Source organism: Mycteria americana, chromosome 6 (genome assembly GCF_035582795.1).
Source record: "Mycteria americana isolate JAX WOST 10 ecotype Jacksonville Zoo and Gardens chromosome 6, USCA_MyAme_1.0, whole genome shotgun sequence".
NCBI lineage: Eukaryota > Metazoa > Chordata > Aves > Ciconiiformes > Ciconiidae > Mycteria > Mycteria americana.
In genome coordinates this window covers 59,661,565-59,685,312 of record NC_134370.1, presented here as the reverse complement: position 1 = coordinate 59,685,312, position 23,748 = coordinate 59,661,565, and the positions used below count along the sequence as shown (strand labels likewise).

At 38.7% G+C, this 23,748-nt stretch overlaps 1 protein-coding gene across 5 annotated transcripts in view; it reads right to left on the bottom strand.

Annotated features, from left to right (window-relative positions):
* LOC142411735 (high affinity cAMP-specific and IBMX-insensitive 3',5'-cyclic phosphodiesterase 8A-like) overlaps nt 1-23,748 on the bottom strand; it is a 142,931-nt gene that overhangs the window by 28,765 nt on the left and 90,418 nt on the right. For all 5 annotated transcript variants that reach the window (XM_075506140.1, XM_075506139.1, XM_075506138.1 and 2 more), the window contains exons 2-14: nt 21,433-21,489; nt 18,786-18,976; nt 17,513-17,569; nt 15,123-15,180; nt 13,560-13,648; nt 13,260-13,338; nt 11,527-11,664; nt 5,995-6,083; nt 4,665-4,716; nt 4,522-4,564; nt 3,478-3,555; nt 2,158-2,228; nt 1,349-1,513 (exon numbers count right to left, since the gene is read on the bottom strand). In XM_075506140.1, coding sequence (XP_075362255.1) covers nt 1,349-1,513; nt 2,158-2,228; nt 3,478-3,555; nt 4,522-4,564; nt 4,665-4,716; nt 5,995-6,083; nt 11,527-11,664; nt 13,260-13,338; nt 13,560-13,648; nt 15,123-15,180; nt 17,513-17,569; nt 18,786-18,976; nt 21,433-21,489 — 1,167 coding nt within the window. The remainder of the gene's footprint in view (nt 1-1,348; nt 1,514-2,157; nt 2,229-3,477; nt 3,556-4,521; nt 4,565-4,664; nt 4,717-5,994; nt 6,084-11,526; nt 11,665-13,259; nt 13,339-13,559; nt 13,649-15,122; nt 15,181-17,512; nt 17,570-18,785; nt 18,977-21,432; nt 21,490-23,748) is intronic.

Sequence of the window (23,748 nt, the reverse complement as noted above, 5' to 3'; positions counted from 1 at the left end):
TCTGAAATGGATTTCCTCAGGCTTTCTATTGCTCCATAGCCTTTGGGTTTTTTTTTTAGTAAGGATTTTGTATTTTGCAGTATTGTTACCTACATGTTCTGGGACCATGGACTGAATACAGTCAGAATACAAATGTATGTAAGAATAAACAATCCACAAAAAGGAGAAAACAGCTGAGTTTATGGACTGTGTGTATTCAGCAGGAGAAAAGATTCACTTTGAGCCTCTAATGATTATATGTATCAACATTCTTCCTACACTTTTACAGTTAAGGTAACAATATATTTTGTCTACTGAGTTAGTAAATTCAACCCTATATGAACCATTCAGGTCTTCTAGAATTCTTGAAGTCTCTCATATGTTTCTCCCGATTAGATATTTGCTATGGTATTTTAAAAGGCAAAAATATATGTAAACTGTTTCAAGATTCTGACAGATACTGCAAAGGCCTCTTGATAGTTACAGCATGAAATTATAATAGCCCAGAGACATCTCTGAAAAGCTCACATCTTGTGAGCCTTTTTGCATCCAACACACTGTCAAATTTTTTCCTGAGATAGCCTTTTATATGCAACCTACAGACTAACGGGAAGACATATCCTTAAGGCACAGGTAACATTCATCCAAGTTCATCTAGTTATTATCAGGAGGGTCGGACTCCAGGCTCTGAAGGTTTAGGTTCAATTCTTGCTTTGCTATGTGCCCTTTGTTCAACTTCGGGTACAACGCTTCTTTTTCCAATGCCCCCGTTCCTCTTTTCATAACATAACAACATAATACAAGCCTTCTTCAGTCTTTTTCTTGCCTTATTTATTTGAATTATGAGTTCTGTGGAGCATGATTGTGTTTTAATACGTGAACATTCATGTCTCCAGCTCAAAGCACTCTGATCTTTCTATGAGTCTCTACGGGTACAAATACAATCCAAGAAATAGCAACAAAAATGTATCTTTTGCATTCTTTTGAAAACACATTCTTTCTACATACTGAAAAGCCCCCAAAACATGGCATTCTAATCCTAATTAGTAAACAGAAGTGTCTAGCTATGTTTCTTTCTTCCTCTCCATCTAGACCTTTCTAGAATGAATAACATTGAAAAAAGAATTGGTTTTCCTTTCCGTTTCTAGCAAAACTAATGCTTCAAAGGGACTAGTCCATTTTCTTCCCATTTTCAGAGCTATGTTATTAATGTAGGGGGAAAAAAAATCCATGAAGAGAGGCATGCAGTTTTTCCTGAAAATTTGGCATTGTAGAGGCAGAGCATATGCTGGATGATAAAGATCGAGTAACTGGGAAAATCAGGCAGTGGAACATTAATCAACAGCTGTTTGTGGCAGTATGTACTTACTGTCATTAACCCTCCAACGAGGTCACTTGTATGTGGATCTTCATCTTTTGTCCCCAGTTGTGGAGAGTACAATTCAGTGGTTCTTAAAATCTCCAAAACCCGGTCTAAAGCTTCTGCAACTGGCATGGGGCTGCTTTCTTGTGCAGCATTGATGATGTTTATTACCTAGTTTAGCATTAGACATGTTTTGAATTTAGAAGTGATTTAAGAAAGAACAGAGACACTCATCAATTACTATGGAAAACTCATAGCAAATAAACAAGATCTACAACTTTAATCCACATGTGGGAGAATCAAAATGAAAGGGATGTTAATAAAACACTGATGTTTGCTACTGACTCTGGGAACAAGATCGTGGCCTTAAAGACAGCAGTCTTATTAATGACTTTCCTGTTCAAGGCACAGCCTCAAAATGTCTCCAAATAGATTCAATATAACCTTCTCCCATTTCCCTCTCTCAATTTATTAAAGAGCTGATTTTTGCCAAATCCTTGAACAGTTTCAAAAGGCAGTTTACAATGCGTAAGTAAGAAGGAGGAACTCTAGTCCCTCCTTCACATAGGCAAAAGTCCTTAAAAAGGATCATGCAATGGCTGACCACATGGAGGGCACTCTGCTAAGCAGGCTTGGGAGAACTTTGTTCAGACCATCTGGCTTTTTGGAGCTCCACCAGTGGGCAGGTGGAATGGGAGAAGTTGCACCAGAGGCCAGTGCCACCTTGCTCCTCAGTCTGGATGCAGTACTGGAGCCTTGTGCCCCCATGTTCTAGTACAGCACAACTGACAACAGGTAGTGACAGTGCACATTACCTTGGTGATGGGTGCTTCAATAGTCATGGAATGTATCCTGGCCATAGAAGAGTGCCGCCTTTGTGAGCTGCCTATGTGGAATACAAAGCAGAGTCTGTATCCTGATTTCAGCAACAAGGCATGACAAGAGGATTCAGCCAATAAATCTTGATTCATTTTCTGAACTGCTTACCCTGCTGTGCCCTTCAGAGGCAATCTATTGCAGAATGCATACACATGCTTGTTATGATGGGGACACACAGGTGCAAAGAGATGCTTGCTGAACCACTGATATCCCAGATTAGAGATAAGTAGCTGTAACAGCCTGGCAAAATCATGGCTTTGGTTTTTTATTTTAACTAATTAAAATATGCAGTTAAAAACTCAGTTAAAAGACTATACAGATGTGTGTGTATAAACTAGCAGGCACAGGCACTTAGGTTATTACAGGATATATCTGCTTTTGCTGCCTGATGCAACATGACAAGTCATAATGAGTCAGCTTCCAAGCTGAGGTAAATCAGTGAAGCTCCTCTGAAGTGAAGATAGCTATGCCAAATCAAACCAGCAGAGCTTCTGGCCTATTATTCATTGGAAATTGAAAAACAAATGTTTTATATCAGTTAGCAATTTTAGTTCTGTAGAGAAAAGGCCAAGATGGGGTTTTTCTGGATAATTATTTTGTGCTACCTATAAAATGCAGACACATCTCTGGTACTCTCTGTGCTGAGCAGCTCTGAAGAAGAAGAATCAATGCTATTTTTGCTATACTGGAGCATGATTGTATTCTCACTGCGACAGACCTACTTCCATGTTTCACTAGAGTATGCTGCCAAGACTGTAATGGTATATGCTTTAACAAAATTGTGTAAGTATCAGCAACAGTTTTGAATATGTGACTCATTATCAAATTTGGGTTGATCTAATGGAGCAAAATACAACACAGTGAAAAGAAAACAAAATTCGTAAAAAAATTATCTTCGTATTTTTATCAAGAGAAAAAGTAAGAAATGGAATAGCTTGTTAGGCTTAGAGTTTGCCATTTGTACTTTGTGGCATTGTATCTGTGCTGAATCTCATGAGGTCTTCCATGCAGGATGGTAGATGATAGCCTTCCATTCTCCACTGGTTCAAAAAAAGAGTCAAAGTAGTTCAAGAGAAGAAAATGGGGCTATTGGACAAATGTAAAGTTGTTCATGAATTGATGACTTGCTATTTTATTCATGTGTCTATGTGTATATATACACATACATACTGACCTCTATTTGTATGTGTATGTGTGTATGCACATAAAAATCTGAATATATATAGAAATCAGAAAAATCTACTTGTTTAACATACCATCACTCCCTCGTGATGTTGTGGATCTGACATCTAGTGATCCTTTCCTCCTGTCTTTGTGTCTGCAAGTCTGAATATCTGTGGAGAAAATTATATTGTACAATGACATTAAGTTGTGCCCGAGATGTATGTTAAAGGAACTGAAACTCAGAGAAAGCCTGACAGCAGCTGAGTGACATTTACCACAATGCTTCAGCAGATCAGAGCCAATGAAAGCTCCTTTTTAAACTCTTGCCCAATTACACTGTCATGAACCCAGTCATGCTCTCTGGCAGAACATGCCTAAGTGTTTTTGCAGAAGGGATCTACCAATGTGGAGGGAAAAGTTCCTCTCTCGACACAGTGACACAATTGTAGTTGCAAACACAACTTGTGCAACACACCTGAGTTCACTCAAGTAACAACTGCCACAAAGAACTGGTGGACCAAAGTAGACTACACACTAGCAAACTAGGCAATATATCCTTGGTCCCTTACAGACTCCAGTGGATATAACCTGTGCTACCAAGGCTACAATTAACAAGTACCTGCAGCATGGATGCCAAGGATGTCTTAATTGAAGTGTTGATATGTGGGATGAGGGCAAATGGTAGTGTTGGTCATCCTCATTTCCACCCACATGCAAATACCCCACGATACAGTTAAAAGCAATGCAAACATACATGCCGCTAGCTATAGACCAGCCACAGCAACATGATGACTAGACAGCATCCTTCTTATTTCTAATTTTGTTACAGGGATCCACTACCTACAACTGAAATGTGACACTGAATCCAGCAATACCACAATACCAACTTGGGGCCCTATTAGTGTGTTTTCAAGGGTGGGTTGCTTTATATCACTTCTAAAACAAATGAGGCAGGTAGAGAGGGCTTGTATTTATTTTCCTGACTTTTGAGCTGGATTCCCAGCTTATCACTAGCTAAATAGTACTGTTCAGACTGTCCTGTGCGACTGTGGTTTTCAGTCAGATCACTAACAACGGGCTTTGTTCTTTCCCCAGGTACATTCTCCACTTATTAGGACAGAAGAGATGTGTCATACCTGTCTGAGATTCAGCCTGAACACGTTCACATGTCTTCTCCGCCTGCAATTTAGTATGAGAAATCCAGTTAGTCAGAACTTTCCCATTATTTTGTAATATTTAGGGCTCAAACTAAAGCAAGCATAGCACTATTTTCACTTACCTTATTGTTGTCATTGCACAGTCTACTAATTGACACATAGTGTCTAATCTTTCTGTAGGCAAAAAACAGTGTGTTAATTCCCATCCAAACCTCGTCTCTAATTCAGTGCTGATATACAAAATGGGCAAGAGCAGCAAATTAATATAGGACAAATCCTGTTCTGGCAGGACAGCTCAACTGGGAATGGAAAAAACCCACAGTTCTGCACGTGATGGGGAATACAAAATGGAAGCATCTTTTGCAAAGATTGTCCCCTCCTCTTTCTCTCTGCCCCCTCCCCCCCCTTTCTTCTCAGCTACTGTACGATGTTTCAGGTATGATATAAATGCAAAACATGCAACAGTGCAGTCCAACAATCAAAACTTTCTATAGGATTTAGGGATAGAGCAACCAAACTGAAAACTACACCCTTGATTACCAGGAAACTTTCTGAGCCAGCTTCAAATGGGCTTAGACTGTTCCATAAGTAGCGATGTATATAATACATATTGGTTTTACAAGTTTGGCGTCCTAAGCTGAAAATATGTTTTCACTCTATTGATGGAGAGTAGAGAACGTGAATTACTTCCAGGGACGAAATCAACCCAAAACACTTTTTTTAGGAAGTAACTGCACAAAGAAGCTGCATTTGGCCTTTCCTTCATGAAGACACACCTTTCTAAACTATTATCTCAGCCAAGTCTGGAAGATAATATGCCGTGCTTTTAATTAATGTTCGTGTTGCCTTAGAGGGCTTTGAAACTACTACTGCATGCAATCTGATCCACTTTCTTTCCCAATATAGTATAGAAGGACTCATCAGAAATGTACCAATAACTAACATATACCTGTATGCTCCAAATGCTCTATTTGGGGACCAAGTGGGAGTTGCACAAAAATCAAGACATGCTTGAATTTTGACCAGGATCAAAGCACACAGTGACCTCATCACATAAAGACACAGCAACAGCCATGAGTAGGTGAGCACAGAGGAACATAGCACAGGTGCACACTGGAACAGGACATAGGTCCTGGTGGGCCCAACACAACGCACAGAAAGAGAGGAGCGTGCACTTGCACTTCAGGGAGTATTAGAAGAGTAAGAGTCACAAGTGAGCACATCTGGATCTTGGCTCCTTTTTGGGGAGAATGAGAATTTCACTTTCCCTGCACACAGCATGTAAAGTTGATTTTGCCCCAAGGAATTAAATGCAGAGGTCTGAGGCTCCCTTCCTTGCATAAATTTCCTTTATACTCAGTAACAGGATAATCCAATGTCTGCTGAAAGCAACTGAACTCTAAACCAAGCCTTGATTCAGACCTAAATCACGGCTTTAGCTTTCATACTTACCCTCCCTGTCCGACGACAGGTAGTATCTTCACATTTTGTTGTATACTATCTCCATTTTTCTTTTTCGCATAGTACATTCCTTGCCATTCCTGAAAAAGGAATTCAAGTGGAAGAAAGTTCAGACAAAACAGGAAAAGAAGCTGTGGCTTCATACCTTTTTTCATTGAAAGCTGTCTTACAATACAAAACCAGTCAGGACTGGTTAAACTGTGCTTACCCTCAAATTTCTCCCCTGTAACTAACCTGTAGGTCACTGTGTTGCTGTCAATGCACGGAGAACGTCCAGAGGGGCAGGCTGTGAGTGCCCTGACAGCAACAGCCAAACCTCAGGTGCTGTGGGAATCGGAACCGCATATTCTCTTCCCAATCCTACCTCAGTGGTGTTGGGGGTCACTGGGGGGGGAGACCTGGCAAAGACCCCCACAAGAGCAAGAGTTCAGACCAGCCCCTGCCTGGAGCAAGAGTCCTGCAGAGGCTCCAGGAGTGCCCGCAGGCTCCAACAGTGCAGGGTACCCCCCTGCCCTGCCCCAGGACCACGCACCACGTGGCTGGGACTGCTATGCTGACCTGCCTGACTTCTCCCTGACTGCATTGACTCCCCTCCCAGGACAGGAAGGTCATTGAGAAACCATTATGCTGACCTGACCGCCTTCACTTCTGGACTGCATCATCTCTCCTGCAGAGTTGGGAAGTCTTATCACTGGTTAGTATCAAATATATCTGTGACTAAAAGCGCTTTGGTATCCTAGCACATTTACTTTCCACACTGTCAGTTCAGTCTCAAAAAGCGGCAGAGATTTACCCTGGCTTTTTTAAAGCAAAAGAGAGCTTAGTAGAATAGGTACTGGATTCTGCCTCCCATCTCCTGACTTCCTCTCTAAAAGCACTCTGGTTTCAGGATCACATTTAAGTACACAATTTTTGAAGTATCAGACTGTCACTGCCAGTATAATTGTTTTTTGATAAAATTCATAAATGGGAAAAAAAAGGGTGGAAAGGAATTTTTCATTTTGCAGTGAGAAGTCGTTTTTTTCCTCTGGAAATGAGACATTTCTTTCTAGTGCAGAGCTTCATTTTCTCTTTCAATGAGACTTAGGAAATGTCCCTTCTCCTTTGTTTAAGACGTGCTTTTAAATGAAATACTGTTAAAACAATCACTTTTGTTATTTAGAGATTTTAAATCCAGAAGGCAGCACCATGGTGTAACACCCAGCCCCAAACCACCTCCCTGCAGCGAAGCCCACACCCACTCTGTGAAGTAGGAGAGCTCCCATGCTGACACACGCAGACACGGCTAAACACGGCTTCAGCACACGCCAGGGCATGGGCCCCTTACCTGTTGCTCCCTCCCAATTCCCTCACCACGCTGCTGCCGCTTCTCAAACTGTGCTACAAATACCACAGCAAAGACATATACCACAACACTGATGGACCTCCCCGGGTCTCCCCTCGCGTGTGGTGCCTGGACTAGAGTTGCCCCCTCACAGGGCTATTTAGGAAAACTCAGGGAAAGCAAAATTTGGGAACCTGGGGTCTCCTCCTTTCATTTCTGGCAGCAGCACAGAGGCCAGTAACCTTCCAACAGAGCCAGTCTTTTGTAACCTGACAGCTGGCAAGATTTACAATCTTGCCTACACATTTCCATCCCTAGAACAGTTGTCGGCGGTCTTTTTTAATAGATGCATATTTTGAGCTGGGCATCTAATAAATACCAAGCGATTAATAAATAATTGATTCCATATTGCATACAAACTACCCATGCCAATTGCTGTCTTTCAGTTGAGTTCAACAGACTGTAGATCAGATCTTACAAACGTATGTGAAAATACCTTCATGAGGCACATGATACATATTTATTTATGTTAGACTGACAGATCTCGCAGTCAAGCAGGCCAGAGCACAGGTACAGAGAGAACAGTTTTGCATTTATGTTGATGAAGCCAGCAAATAAAGTCTCCAGCCCACAGAGAGCTGCATGGTGACAGGCTGTGCAGAAAAAAATATGAAAGGCTTTTCCGAGGATCTGTCGGAGAAAAGAATTGTGCATAGCAAATTGTGAAGTGAGCATAATATCTTCTCCTGTGAGCTGCATGAGGAATACAAATGAAGATAAAGCAAGCATCAGAAAATTCAATGCTCTCATAATTAAAAGTATGCATATCAATAGTTTCCTGACAACCAGGATGAGGCAGAGATGAGTAATCGATCTCTAACCCAGGTAATAAACCAGAATATGCACAAAGGGGTGAAGTCATAAGGTACAGACTGGATAATTCCCACATTGAAAGTGCATCTTTTTCAAGACAGGTTATTCACTAATGTGTTCTTATTAGTCAACAGATCGATTTTTCAACTTGTGAATTTCTAAAACCTGTGAAACTGTGGCAGGAAATGTGTGAGGGAAAAGGTCAGCAGAATTCTGAGAAATAGGAGGTCCAAGCCAAACTCCTGCTGGTAGGTGAAGTTCTCCCAGGGACATTACTTAAACATATTTTAGGAACACCATATGCTCTCTCACAGAGCCTCTGTCAGAAATCCAACAGAGAAGAGCTACTTCACAAGATGTGCTGTCAGTCGAGCTCATCGTTATGTCTACATTACAGCCACACAAGTACAGTGATCAGTCACTTCTGCATGGCCTGGCGTGCTGGGATTGAGTGCAGAGTAAAAACCATACACAGTACAAAAAAAGGTTTCACCCTTTATAGAGTGAATCAATGCTGAGGTTTCAAACTTCATTAAGAAGGCCATGGCATGCATCTATCCACTGAGCATTTATACACGCATAGTAAGTAATCCCCCAATTCGGCCTTCCTTTTAGATTGGGGCTTCTTGCACTAGACAGTGAAGTTCAGCAAGCTACTTGTAGAAAACAGAGCAAAACAAAATAAACACAAGATGTCATGAAACAATCTCACAGAAAGTAAGGCTGAGTTAGGAAGGAATTGCCACAGACCTTTATCGTAGAGCGTGATCGCTCTCCCATCCCCTCTGTAAAGGTTGTTATCTTGCAAATAATTCCCAAGGAGTGAGAGGAATTGCATATCTCGTCTGATTTATTGATAGCTATCCATCTCACTTCAGAAAAAGTGAAACTAAGATAAAGAGCTTTGTGTCAAACTTCAGAGATCAGAGGCAGCAAGAATTCTAATCAGAATTGCACGTTTCATCTTAATGGGTGTAATTTGAATAATGAAACAGAAGAATGAAGAAAGTACAACTTTTTTAACTCCTCAAGTATGGATGGGTGAAAATGCCTTTCAATAATGCTGGCTTCTTGCAAATTACAGCCAGCTGTGGTAACAAAAAATGAACTTCCAGAAATTTTTTTTTTGCTAAGAGAAACAACATCCTGACCCAAGAATCCCTATGTACCATGCAATTAGCAATTTTTGTGTATAATGCCTATGAACTTTTGTTTGGATATACTAAACTTGCTCACAGCGCTGTTTGTCAGCACAAGAGGGGAAATGCTGCAAGAGTTCATCTTCCTAAATTCCATTTAAACACTAGAGGTAGATTTTATACAGCTTACATTTTTCTGAAGATCAGAAAATCTTGCTCTCTATTATTTTTGTATATTACCATGTTTGTTCAAAACAGAAAAGCCAAACCTGTTGACAGAAGAACATCACAGTAGTAGACAGTTGGCTTTTTTGGTATGCTATAACCTACAGTAGCCAATATATAGCCTATCATAATGGGAAGCAGTCTTTTAAATGTAGGATATAAAGAAATCTCAAGCCTGAAAACAACATACAGACCATGTCAGAATGATCCAGACACAAGTTAGGCACCTTTGAAAATGCTGTAAGATCTTGACACAAACGATTTCAAACTAAAGCACCTTCAAAAGGCTGCAGTATTTCAAAGGTTGCTCTGCACGGTTAACCTCTACTCGCAAATACTTCCTGTAAGAATTTAATTTGCAATTCATTTTTCTATTAATATGTAAATGTAAGGCTACATAGATTGCATACTATAAGATGTTCCAAAGGGAAATATGAAAAACATAAATAGAATATATCCACCTAAAACAGCTTAAGCTGTTCAAGACAGGCAGGTTTAAATAAGTAGCATTTCATTAGCCCTCACAGTTGGAAGTCCTAGAGCCAGCAGAAAAATAAGTGCAAGGACAGTGATGGATTAGGGTTAGATTTCTATCATTCATAGAGTAAAATATATTTCCGTTATTAAAGACATCTTTATCACTAAAATGTTAAAAATTTGATCACTTCATATCTTGAGAATTGATGTTGTGGATTTAAAGCCTGACACATCTAATGTATTTGAATTATAACTTAATAAATACTCCCTCCTAACATCAGTTTTGTATTACACACATTTACTGAAATAATTTTGGTCAGGCAACAGAAGTGTGAAGCACCATAATCCAAGCTATTGTCTATTACTGGGATCTCTTCCAAAAGGCCAATACATGTAGAAATGAGTGACACTCCTGTTGAAATGCACATGCAATCTGCACCCTGCTACAGTGCAGCTTTTGTTGATGAATGCTTGTGTTAGTACCCTGATTTACAGAGTATGACTCAGCACAACTTTGCATCGGTGCTTTTGCATCACTGCCTAGATACACAGAGTGCCATGATTCATTTTAGCATCTCCCTGCTCTGTGTCAATAGCATGCTGCTTCCCTGCAGACAGTCAGTATGACCCACCTAGCTATCCTGACTCAGGTCTGAGCATGGGCCATGACACATCTACAAACACAGCAATTCTCAAATCTCTTTGTGTAACCTCCATGATCTTCTTCCTATAAGGTACTATGACATGTTCAATGACATCAGAAGCATTCACATCTCATTGTCAAAATGCAAATGAAAGCTCCTAGATGGATCCTCACACTGCAGCCACAACGGTCCTAAAGGAACATAGCACCTGCCTATAGGAACACTGGAGCTACTCCCATAAGAGTCCCAAAGCAGCTACCAGGCAAACAGTAATGTCTCTCTGTAATGACCTCCCTTGAAGCCAGCTGCACTTCCTCATGCACTTTGTTGGTGCAACAAACATTTCTAATGGAAATCCATTAGACAGCTCCCATGTCATTAGAGAATAAAAGATATTGGCAGCTGGCAACACTGCCTATCACTCTCAAGTGATACTGCAAATGTTTCTTCTGATATTTTTACATTCTGAACTTGCAAATCAGCTTCCACATTTCATGCTGAAATACTTCAACATGGTTCTTTTCTCATTTACATCATACTGGATAACATGTGCATCCATCCCATTTCTCTTTGGTATTCCCATACCTTTTGCTACGTACAGCATATATTATAAAGAAACACAGCAAGTCACTTATTTTCATAAAACACGTACCTCTTCCAAGCAAGAAAAGAGAAAGAAGCCCTTAAAAAATGAGCATTTTTTTACTTCCTCTTCTTGTTTGCGTAAGAAAGCTGCAAATGCTACGTGTCTGTGAAGCTGCAAGTTACATCATATGTCATCCCTGGACAATAATAACTTTTACAGGTAGCAAATGGTAAGTGATACGATGTCATTACTCACCTTTCCTATCTTTATGCAGGAATTAATAGTATCTAGGAAATCAGCTTTTTTTTCATTTATAGGCACTTCTGTTAATTCCTTTCCTATTAGTTCACCAATTTGATAGCCCATTACTGTTTCAAAAGCAGGATTGACGTACTGTGAAATAAAAACAAACAAAAAAACATTCAACAGAATACTTAAAGCACAACAGAATCCCTTTTTTTCTATTTGCTAAACCAAGGGATCTCTTTCCCAGCCTGAAATAAATCTCTGTATGTACTGCTCCTGAGAGATGCCTACATTTTTTTCTTTGTGAAGCAAAACAGGAATGTCCATGCTAGAAGAGTTGTGCAGAGTGTGTGCATGTGAGCAAAGTGAGGGAAATTATAGAAACAGCTGAGTATTACATATCCACAGAGTTTAGACAGACAACATAAATCCCCCAAAAATGAGCTCTGTCAGTTCTCAAACCTATAAACCTCAAACCTACCACAGTGTTCCTAAAAATCACAAATTAGATGGTGGGATACCATAGGAATATTAACCTTATCTATTGACAAATTCATCATCTTATTGTGTGTAAGGGCCAACCAATATTCCCCTGTCCAGGCAAAGCCCAGCCAAGCAGACTGGAAGAAGTGGAATCTAATAAAGCAACCTTCTCTCTGAACTGAATGTTGCGTTTCGCTGCAATTCTGTGGCCCCAGCAAAACGGAAGACTGGTACCCATAGCCCACACCTTCATGACCTTCTCGCTAGCTGAGTTACAGACACAGGTCCTGTCAGAACAGCATCTGAATGCCTCACAACTTACAATGTTTCAATATGAGAGGAATGAAAAGGGTGCCACTGGATGCCCTCTGCTCCTAAAGGTTCCCCCCAAAGGTTCCTTCCAAAAGGTTCCCCCCCTGTGTGAGAAAGCCCTGCCTGCTGGAGCTCCAGGACTCTCATATTCTGGGGCTGTCAGCAGAGGGACAAAATCTCGTCCGAAAAAACATATTTAAAACAACTTCATGATGTGTTCTGTTATTTTTGTAAAATGGATGAAGAAGGCACATCCTTCAATGAAATTGCCATTGTCAAGATTTGGGTCAAGAGGGTACAACTTATATGCATGTTATAACTCCCAGAGGCTTAGACTCAAGCTCTTTACTGATAATAAAATCACTCCTCACAGCCTTCATAGCTAGGGATGAAACTAACTCGCTTGTAAAGATGATGTTTTTCAGGACTGCAAACCTAAGCACAATTTCTTTTCCCTTTTTTAAATAAATTTTTAAGAGAGGATTACATTCAAAAATAGTTGGCCCAAGAATTCCGATGCATCAAACAGCATCTGATTTAAGGGGGGAAAAAAAAAGTGTACTACCTTTATTTAAATAGAACATCAATTAGATTTGCTTTTCAAGAGCATCAAATTAACACACAGTATTTTTGGAAAAGAATGCATACAAGCCAGTGGCTGCATTCATTTATGATATAAAAGAATCATTACAAAAAATAAAAACAAGAGAGTAAATCCTTATTCATTCAGAAACAACAATCTCCCTTAAAATTGACTTCATTTATGCAAGATATTTTAAATGGAGAAAATTCTACTCTACAGCTATACTCACTCCAATCTTTTTAGAACCATTAAGTTAGGTTAGATTCTTGCACTGTAAGAAAGAGTAAATGTAATAATGGATGAAATAAAATACAGTCAGTCCACAGAGCAATCTTCTATACTTACAAAAATAACTGGAACAAACCTGTATTACATGGTCTTCACTTGTGATCTCAATGGCTTCTTGACTTTTCTCTAATGCTGTAAATAATGAATTACACGCCCTGGAAGAAAAAAAAAAAAAAAAGGCATCTGATTAAATTTAATCCACGTATATGACAATAAGGTATTGCAACACCATACTGAATAAAGTTGTACTTTAATGATTAACATATTTTCTTCAACTGACATTCTATAATTAACTACAGTACAGTAAAATAAATACTCTTTTAAGGATGTGAATGAATTAGCATTTTTTTGTAGATAATGTTTTTGGTAAAATTACCTTAGTTTGAATTGTGCCTGCACCTCTCCAAATTCCAGCTGAATTAACTCATTGTAACAGGCCATTATATTAGAATTTTCTACATATCTCTGCAAATAAAAAGTTAGAAACATTTCATTAATACACATTTCCATACTCAAGAGTATGAAGTTCTGTTTTCTTTTACTTGACAAGAACTAAAAAGGAGTAGATATGCCAAAAATGAACATGTTGTTACACAAGCAACATAAGAAGATTATTTTCTAGGACTAATAAAATTATTCAGGGTACTACATTTTGAGAAGGTGACAGATCCTCATGGCAATGAGGTTCAACTATTCTGTTTATTCTCCGTGATTGTCAGCATGATCAATATATAAAATAATCTACTTTTAATGAAGTTATATGCTTTCATGCTACTTATTTAAAATAAGTGAAAAAATTAAGTTGTGTCTCAAGTCATGAAAATTTGAGATTATTATGAGTTTCCAACTGCTAATACCCCAAATTGTATACATAGAAGAAAGCGAAACTTCCTGACAAATACACCTGCCATTGGATACAATTACTCATTTGGGGGCTTGTATAGCAATGACCTCAGCATCTTTGATGTTTTTTTAAAACATCTCATATTTACCAGGTATGAGTCTGAATGTTAAATCTTTGTTCATGCTAAACTGCCACAGACACTGACAGTTTGGGAGGGAGGATTGATTATCAAAGATAAGCCACCACATCAAGGCTGCTAAACAAAACTTTCTACACTTTGCCATTAGCCCCATCTCCAAGGCTCTGATCCATAAATAATTCAGAACCTGTGTTGGATTACTTATGGGCCCACTGGAATGACTCTGTACACGTAAGTACAATTATTTTCAGGCTCTAGCATTTCCTGTATTAGGACCTTACTACAAATAAGCAAATAGGTGCAAATGGATTGTGATGGGATAGCAAAAAATCTGGTGAGCATGCAACCAAATACTCTGAATCACACTGTAAATCATGCACAGTTTTGTTCCGTTGTCAGCTTAATGCAATGAGGAATCCACTTAACTGACACACTAATAAGCACCTTTCCTGCTTAATTGGAATAGTTGCCAAGGAACAGATTCAATGTAATACTTTTCAGGTGCCTCCAAACAATAGATAATAGCACTTGACAGCGTCTGAAGCCTGTTTACAGATGTGAATTGGCATTTGATAGAAGAGATTTCCCACAGCACATTCTGTTGTTCATCGCAAGCTGCTCTCTGGCTCTGCTACAGTCACTAGTCAATTTTGTCAATGTCAACTTTTCAAGCAGAGCATCATATACTTACTCTGAAATAAATGTATAAAGTGGAAGAGTCTCAGCACCACTTCTTATATTCCTGAGAATGTCCACCTACTTAGTCAGCATTATTCTAATTCTACTGGTGTATGGTAGTTCAGAATAGGGATATACATAAGAATGAGCAGCATGAACAAGATTTACAGGTTGGATTACTGACACAAACGGTCACTGACAGCCCAACTTCTGGATAGTTTCTTGCATGACAATTTTGAAATGTCAGAGCAACCTAGTGGAGTGTAACATATACATACCCTTGTGAAGCCAGCAGAGATCAGGGGCAATATTGATGACTCTTCACGATCAGCATGCCTTTTAAAGAAGGATGATAAAGTCAGAGATTATTTCTGTAATCAGCTGAGACCCAAATTAACAAGCCATTGACATACCTGGACCCCAGATGTCACACTAAAGGCTAATATGGCTAGATCCTTACAGGATCTATGAATAAAACATTTTTTTTGTGATTTTTATAAGCTTTCATCTTTGGCATGGATAAGCCAAAATGTTATTTTACTTTTTGCATGTAATGAGCTGCTTACATCACAAAAAACTAATGCTTCAAGAAAACAAATTAATTAGCTAGATTGTTAGACTATTCCTTCTTTTTCAGTACTGGATTCTTTGTTGTTTGGGCTGTCCTTAGTCAAAGATGCACTTGAAAGTCTACATGGCCAAAGTTTTAAGAAATGACGTGTTATCCGAGCGTACCAAATCTTAGGTGGGCAACTCAAGATGCCTGAATGAGGATGGATTTTCTAGTGTTGCCTACCCAGTGCCTTCTGGTAGGTCACTTTGGGATGACACACTCCTAAAATGAGGTTTCTGAGTAATTTTGAAAAACTTGGCTATGCTAACTGTTAAAAGACACTCCAACATATGTGAATGTATGGCTGTAATCTGGAAGAAAGGCCATTATGTTAAGTTTCTGTAAATGAGCAGATGGAAGCTGGTCAGGTTTAGCAGATGGCACAATAGCTTTTATTTATATGTGAAATTTTGGATCTTATGGCACCTCTTCTTTTTGTTTTCTGTGCACTTGTTTCTTACGCATGAAGAGAATGATGCCTACTAAAAGTACAAGGTTTGCCCAAGATTAAGCAGAGAGAGAAGGGCAGCTGCCAGAAAAACCTCCCCATTCCTCATGCCAGCTATCTGGTAATGCTGCCTCCCAGAAGCATTCTGCAGGGAAAAAAAAAAAAACCCAAAACCCAACAAACTGAACTGCAGGAAAATTAAGACGACCCTCCATATGCTATTGGCTAAATGTCAGGCTTTTTCACAAATATGCTTCTTGCAGCAAGAAAGGAAATGTGTGGAAGTTCTCTGTCTGTGAATTTCTAAATGGTGACTCCAGAACGCTCGTGTTTAGCACATGGGAACTTGACGTGGTCAATTCAGTCCCAGTGGACGTCAAACTCGCTTCTGAAGTTTCCAGTAGACCGGGATACTAGACACATCTGAAAAGTTTGAGAACTCAAGCTTCTGAGATATTGTCACTGCAGGGGGCTATTATCTTGTCCCAACACACAATGCAAACATTTTGAAAAGACAAAAATGAATTGCAGGGAAAAAACCCTTTTGAGCAACTTCCTAATTGTGAGTCAGCAAGCCCAGCTTCCAAGCTCTCCTCACTTTTGAAAGGAACTGCTGGCCCACAGAACCACAGGTGTCTCTCTCTCTGATGTACATGAAGCAACTCTTGAGTTACTGTTTGCTCTTTTGCTCCTTTTTTTCTCTTTTCTTTTGTGTTAGCCCGATGAGAGACAATTCTGACTGTAGAAGCAATGGCTACCATAGTCAGAAGACTTCCTGGCATAAAAACTTTGAAGATGATACTCACAATGGAATCCCTTGAAATGTTTAATTAGGGCCTTTTGTTCACTAGAGATGGTGTTGAAAAATAGGATTTTTAATGGGAAATTTCAACACCTCAGAATTGGTTTTCAGAATCAATGTTTTCTGAGAAATGGACATTCCCAAAATTGTACTTTGAGGAAAATATCTTCCATTTATTTCATTTCAGATTAAGTATATTGCATTTTTGTTACTTTTACATTAATTTATGATATATAAGTAATGTTTTCAGAGGGAGGAGGAGGAAGAAAAAAGCATATGCACTGCTTACTGAGATGTCATAATATAGTCTATTTTACTTTTAAAACTTCTATGATCAGATGTTACTTTGTACTGATCAAATTGCTCTGTATCTTTTTTTGTAACTCAACAGATCTCCTATTTGTGCTGAGATTAATCAGACTGAAAGACAGATCAAGAAAGGTTCAAACTGTTATTTTTATTAATACCAAGATACAGATCTATGAGGCAGTTCCACAGTTCTGTACATGAAGTTGCAGAGGTTGTTTGAAACATACTCCTAAAACCTGCAGTGATCAGGAGAGGGGAAAAAACAAAAATAAAACAAAACCAAACCCAAAGTGAGACCTCTTTAGTAAAAAGTAGAAATCAAAAATCCTGTCCCAATCCTGTGGTCAAGGATGGTGAAAACTCTACATGGCATAACACATTATCACTAGCACATTAAGAAGTTCTAATTCAAGTTTTTTAATGTAGTATTTACTTTTACAATGATAAGATTTACATTTTGTTGATCACATGTGAAAGTAAAGATATGAGTATTTACCTTCGTACTACACCAATAATGACTGTATTTTCTGACGGTTTTGTTGTTCTGATAGACCTTTAAATAAAAAGCAAATAATTTAACATTTTTTTAAGTTCACATTTCAGAAAACATGACTTTACAGAATCTTCACACAGTACTTTTCTTAAAATGTCTCTTTTAAATGGTTTAACAACAGAACAAAAATCAAATTCCAAGCCTGCCAGACCACTAAGAAAGGAGAATAAATTTAGCAATATCTGAGACTCCATGAAAAAAGGCACAGAAAATGTAGATTAATCTAAACCTCAAATACTCTCAGTGGGGGAATAGCAAAAATTCTGCCCTCTGAAACGGCACATAATGGACTTGTTTGAAGGACTTGGCCTCACTCGTTTAAGGAGCATTTTACTTTATTCTGGGACAGAATGGTAAAAATGTAACAAGGGGACCAGCGCTGATACCTAGTTTTTGCCTGACAAAGATCTTATCTAGTTACTTTAGTTTAGCAAGAAGATCCTTTGTCCCAGTGCCCCGAACCCACCATGCTCACCCAGGGTACATAATCTGACCCTGCCACCCCCACCCCACAGACTATTACTTAGTCTAGACACATTCCCAAGGGGTATTTCACTGGAAAGTCACTGAAGCAAGACACCGCTGCCTGTCAAGTCTCTGTGGAGAGACTCAGAAAGGCAAATCCTTTTCCCCTTTTTTCATACTTTTCAGCAGTTTGTGAAGTATTTTTTGAATCAGTTTGCAACTTTGCTCTTCATAACAGATTTTCAAATGTTGTAGGTATGGAAACGTGCACACAAAACATCGCCTATTTGCATCTGGAGTTACTCAACAGCAAGTGACATTTCAAAAAATTCAGAACGCTAATGAAGTGAATGTATTCATTAAATTGCTTGGTGGCACATGCAATCTTTGCAGTTAATTTAATGTGCAAACAAGGAACCAGGTATTTGGGGGGGAAAAAAAAAAAACGCAACAAACAAACAAACAACAACAAGAAAACCCAAAAACCAAACCACGGTTCACTACAGCAAGAAATTTGTACACTGTGGCTCCAAGCCAGATTGAGCTTCAGATATCCTAGCACACAACCAAAAATGCTGCAGCTATCAGATGCAAAGCACTGAGGTAACATTATCTGATGCTGCCAGCAGACATCTCCCCCAAAAAATATCAACATTCAACATATATTATAAAAGGGTCATAGAAAAGCAAAAAGCTTTGATGATGCATTAACTATATAGCTAAGCATTAAGTACACTGAAATGGTGCTTACCTGCATAATGCTTCTGCATCAAAGTATCTGGAATGTCTATGGTCAATAATGATAATGTCATGGTGTTTATCAAGAAAACATTCTAGTGCTGACTCAGGTGTCCTGGCAATATTACATCGAAATCCAGCTTTCTCACATGCCCAACAGAACCCGTTACTCTGGTTATCTTCTTTGGCAAACACTAAAAGTACCTGGGTTAAAGACAGGCAGTGATCACTACAAACAAGTCTTACGTATACAGTAGATTCTGTTACTTTTGCCTGTTCTTAACATGTTTTTTAAAGCCACTTCCAAGGTTTAATCCATTTTTTTTAACAGAATTGCTTTCTACAGACTATTGCTTTTTATAATTGTCTGTATACAGGGTGTTTCAAGCTGATAAAATAGTCTGCCAGAGTCATTTATATCCATACGGGATGAACAAGTTTGGGAAGTGACTCTCTCGTCATTAGCTACAAAGAGAGCTTAGGCAATCAGTTGAGTCTAGATGCCTACTTTTCAGTCAGTGTACATGAAGTAACAGCAAGTCTACTTTTCTTCACTGAAATTGTCTCACATACAACCATTTTCTTGGGTTTTATTTTTCTTGCCAGGATCATATTCCAGAAAAAAAAATGCCATGCTTCACCTCATGTGAATTAACATTTAACGGTGCTTCAACGGCATGATGAAAAATGTGCTTTCCTTTTCATCTCATTCTAGTTCCCCAAAGTACTGGAGGCAGCCCACTCTGCAGGGTTTCTGGAAACTATAGACAGGCTGGTCAAGATGAACTCATGCAAGATTGAAATCATAAACAGTACCTTGGTATATGGAGTACAACCCCATGTCACTCCTATGCAAAGCTTGCCATGGGAGCTCCTTATATCACAGAAGGAGATGACCACGGTTCAAATCCAGAACTGGAAGTCAGACCTGTGAGCCAGTATTTGCTCTGTCCTAACTTGCTGTGTAATTCCCAATAACGTTAATCTCTGAGCCTTTTTAAAATCAATACAATGCCTACATACTCAAAGTATGATAAGGCCCAATTCCTTCTAAAATGTATTTCAAATTCTAGACTGAATACGGTACAGAAGATAAAGTCTGCTAAGGAAGACTCTCATTGATGTTATTGTGCTTTGCATCAAGATAATATTTTGTAGGAGAAAACTTCTTTTGCCTGAAAGAATACACAGAATGGCAGACTATAGAGCTATGTTAGTGTTGATTTTGTGGATGACTCAGTATACGCAGCCTTTTGGGAGAGATGGATAATTAAACCAGCATTTGGTCTATTGTCCCAAGACACCAATCTTTCAGTAATTTGATCAAACCACACTTAGATATATGCTCTGGTCAGACAATAACGTGGAGCATGTGTAACTCACACCCATCCCTCTGCCGCTTATCTTCTGGGTGATTGTAGGAATTCTAGTGCTGGTTACACTTTGGACCAGGTTGGTGGAATGTCTACCAGTAAATCTTAACATTTCCATGTAGTGCATATTTTTGTAAGAATGAAGGACTTTGTACTCATTTAGTTCAGATTCATTCTATAGCAACCTGCAAAACTGTCTGCAAAAACATGTCATAGCTTGGACTATATTTAGTGAAGTTAATTTATAACATTCTTTAAGAGTGGAAGAATGGTTTTCAGCAATAGCACAGAAAGCCAGCAGATCTGAGTTGTATGATGGACTAGGCACAAATGTGATGCTGTCTAACTTCTTCCCTCATACCTGCCAGCTATATTACCAGGATAAACTGGTAGAATTTTAGAGTGGCCTATGACTGGACAAAAGCAATAAAATCATTAGTAGCAATAAAGGAGGCAGAAATATTTGAGGAATGTTTCTGATTTATACTTGGCAAACAGCTGCACGAGGCTGTCCTAAGATCTGATGTTCGATGATATTACTGTCTGTTCGGACAATAGCTCAGGAAGATGTTGAACCGCAGTTCTTGAAGATAGACATTTTCAAATTATCACGTCCAGATTACTTTCACTCAGGAGTTTTGTAATTACTGACTGAGAAACATCTTGGATTATTAATGGTTCAGTATGCCTTGGGATACAGGAGAATTTGCAGAGGAAGTCCAAAGGAGTCATGTATCTGCAAACCTCATACCCATCCCAGACAAAGTACGGGGACAACTGACATAAGACCTTTATTAATAAAGAGATAAAGGAGGATGAATTAACGCCAGTTAACAATAAATAACAAAAAAACATACTTTGCCAAGCTCACTTCATATCTTTTGTGATGATATTGCAGGTTTGGTTGATGCTAGTAGTAATGCTGGTGTAATAGACCTTGACAGGACATTTGGCTTAGTATCATTTTGATGAGATTTTGATCAAGAATTTATTACCAGTAAAATACAAAACAAGGCACACACTAAATTGATTAGAAGCTAACTGATAACAGAAAGAACTACAGATAGCTCTATTTTTATGAGCTGAGAGGTGTTTGGAGAAAAATGTTAGGCAGGATTTTTAGGATATCACAGAGAATGACATGATAAAAATCTGTTAAGTGCACATTATCACTTGACAAAAAATGCTCTGTGAAGATCTCTATACTCAAAAAATCTAGCCATAAATTTTAAGCTAACATCTGTGATATTTTAGAAATTAAGACTTCAGGTTGAACTGTTGTATTACCTGAAGTTGATCTTGATGAAGTCTCATAGGGCCAAACTGCACATCTGTTACTGGTGCCTAGAAGAAATAAGAAGGGATCTTATTAATACAGATACACCTAGGAAAGAAGAAAAATTAGCTTTGTTAAAGACATTTCTTTTTTACCACTGTCTCACAGATATATTGCTATCATTACGAGGCTGCTTCTTCATGAGGGTCTTATCTGCTTTTGTAAATTTATATGCTAAGCTGCATTAACACATTTAGAAATCAACAAGCTATTCTTCAAGTCATTTTTTAATTGTTATTTTAAACATAAAGTAATGGATTAGTCATGAAAGTTTGGTAGACAGATTGTTATTTTTCTGTATCCTCTGTATCACTCCAGCTGTTCTGCAAAACATGGAATTTCAAAAATTGCTTTTTTTAAAGTCCAAAAAAGCATTAAATCTCCAGGAGAAAGGCAAAAATACATAACTCTGCTCTTAGAATTTCACACTTAACAAGTGCCCAAGAGTGCTACAAAAACACACTAATTTCACTTCTCCAAGGGCGTTTTGCTGCATTCCCTCCTTCCTGCCCAGCCCCTCCTCCAGGGAAGGTTTCAGAACTCAGATATTTGTACTTGATGATGCCTGTATTCAGCATGCAACTTTTCTTTGAAAAATCCTGCAAAAATGCTGTCATGTCATGCTCTCTGCATGCCAGCGATTCCCACGTTAGATTCTGTTCAAGTACCACAGGCAAACAGTTCAGCTTAGGATGCAAGAACTGAGCTTGGATCCCTTCTGCTCATGTGTCACTTCAAGCAATGGAGGTCAATGACCAGAAGTGCTGTTTATCACAACTGGTTCTCCTTGCTACAATTAATCATTAATCAAGCTTGAACATGAATGACTCTTCAATTGGTATGGGACGGACTTTCTAAAGTAGTTAAACACGTAAATGCAGAGGGAGACTCTAACAGGATTACACAGGTTAGGTTCTTTGGGAATTCCCACGAGGCAAGTATCTGCACTTTCATGTGCTTAAATATTTTTCACCTCTTATCTCAGAAATGAAAACTAAAAAGCAGGAATAACAATGCTCCCAATTCAAAACAGGAAACAGAGTCCAACCAATGGTCCTTGGAGTTACACAGACTCTTCAAAAGTAACTGGAGTAAAAAAGCAGAAGAAAATTATTTTTGGCAACGCAGTAAACGGAAGACATCTCTGGATTCATATGTACAAAGAAAAGATCTGTTGAGCACAAAGGTGGTGGTTTTACATTGTTGTTTTTCAAAGTAAAACCACACTTGAAGATCAGATTTATTGCTTTGCAGCCTAGAATTTTTCCAATAAGTAATTTTAAAGAATCATCAGCACGTCCCACAGAAAAATCTTTTAGAACTACACGCTATGACCTTACTGCTCCATTGCTCAGCCCTCAAGAGTTTCTCATGTGTGATTTTACTTATTTATCAACTTGTAAATCATCACTGCAACATTAAATGAGCAAGAAACATGAGTCAAGGAAAAATGGTAACATAGTACCTGCAAAAACAAGCCAGGAACCACTGTTTGCCTGTGTCATTTAAGAAGTCCTCTAAAAGCTCATGTTAAAATGACATGGAGGGGTTTCAGATTTACTCTCAGTCATTCTCGATCAGATCGGCTTAGTTTAAATACTCTCCAGTCAATTTTTTCTAATTTTGAGACCAAAAATCTCTCTTCAGTTGGAAAAATCAAGCTGCTTTATTCTCCCTTGTGGCCCATCATCCAATTATTCAAAATCTGCACTAGAAAATAGCAAATACTTTTGTCAATAATACATGTAGCAGGAGGGAATCCAGCTCTTTGCACCAGTATTACTGGTTTTGCAGCACTGACAGTAGTAACTACTTGTCCTGAATCAGTAAGATCAGCAAAAATGCCTGAAGGACACACAGGGAGCATATCTATTGAGTAAGAGATGCCTTTTTACAGTCACTTCTCTGACCATAACCACACTTCAAATTAAATTTTGAAACATTTATTTTGTGCACTCCAGCTGCCAGCATAAAGCAGCAAGTGTTTTCAGTTTCACCAAGAGATGGGCCTGAGCTGTGAGGTTCAGATCCAGAGCTGAACTTCACTGGTGTTTGGGGGTATGTAAAACCCCATCTATCAGGCCAGCATACCCTTGGACTATCAGTCCCAGTCCCAGGGGAATTTTAACAAATGAGATAAACCCAGTATTGCCAGTTATTGCTTTTCAGATGCTTCTTTCTTTTAGAAAAGTTATGAATGAGTAGTCATCAAAGTACTTAAAGGACTGAGCCTGAAAAACACTTTTCTGCCAGAAACCTGTGGCCAT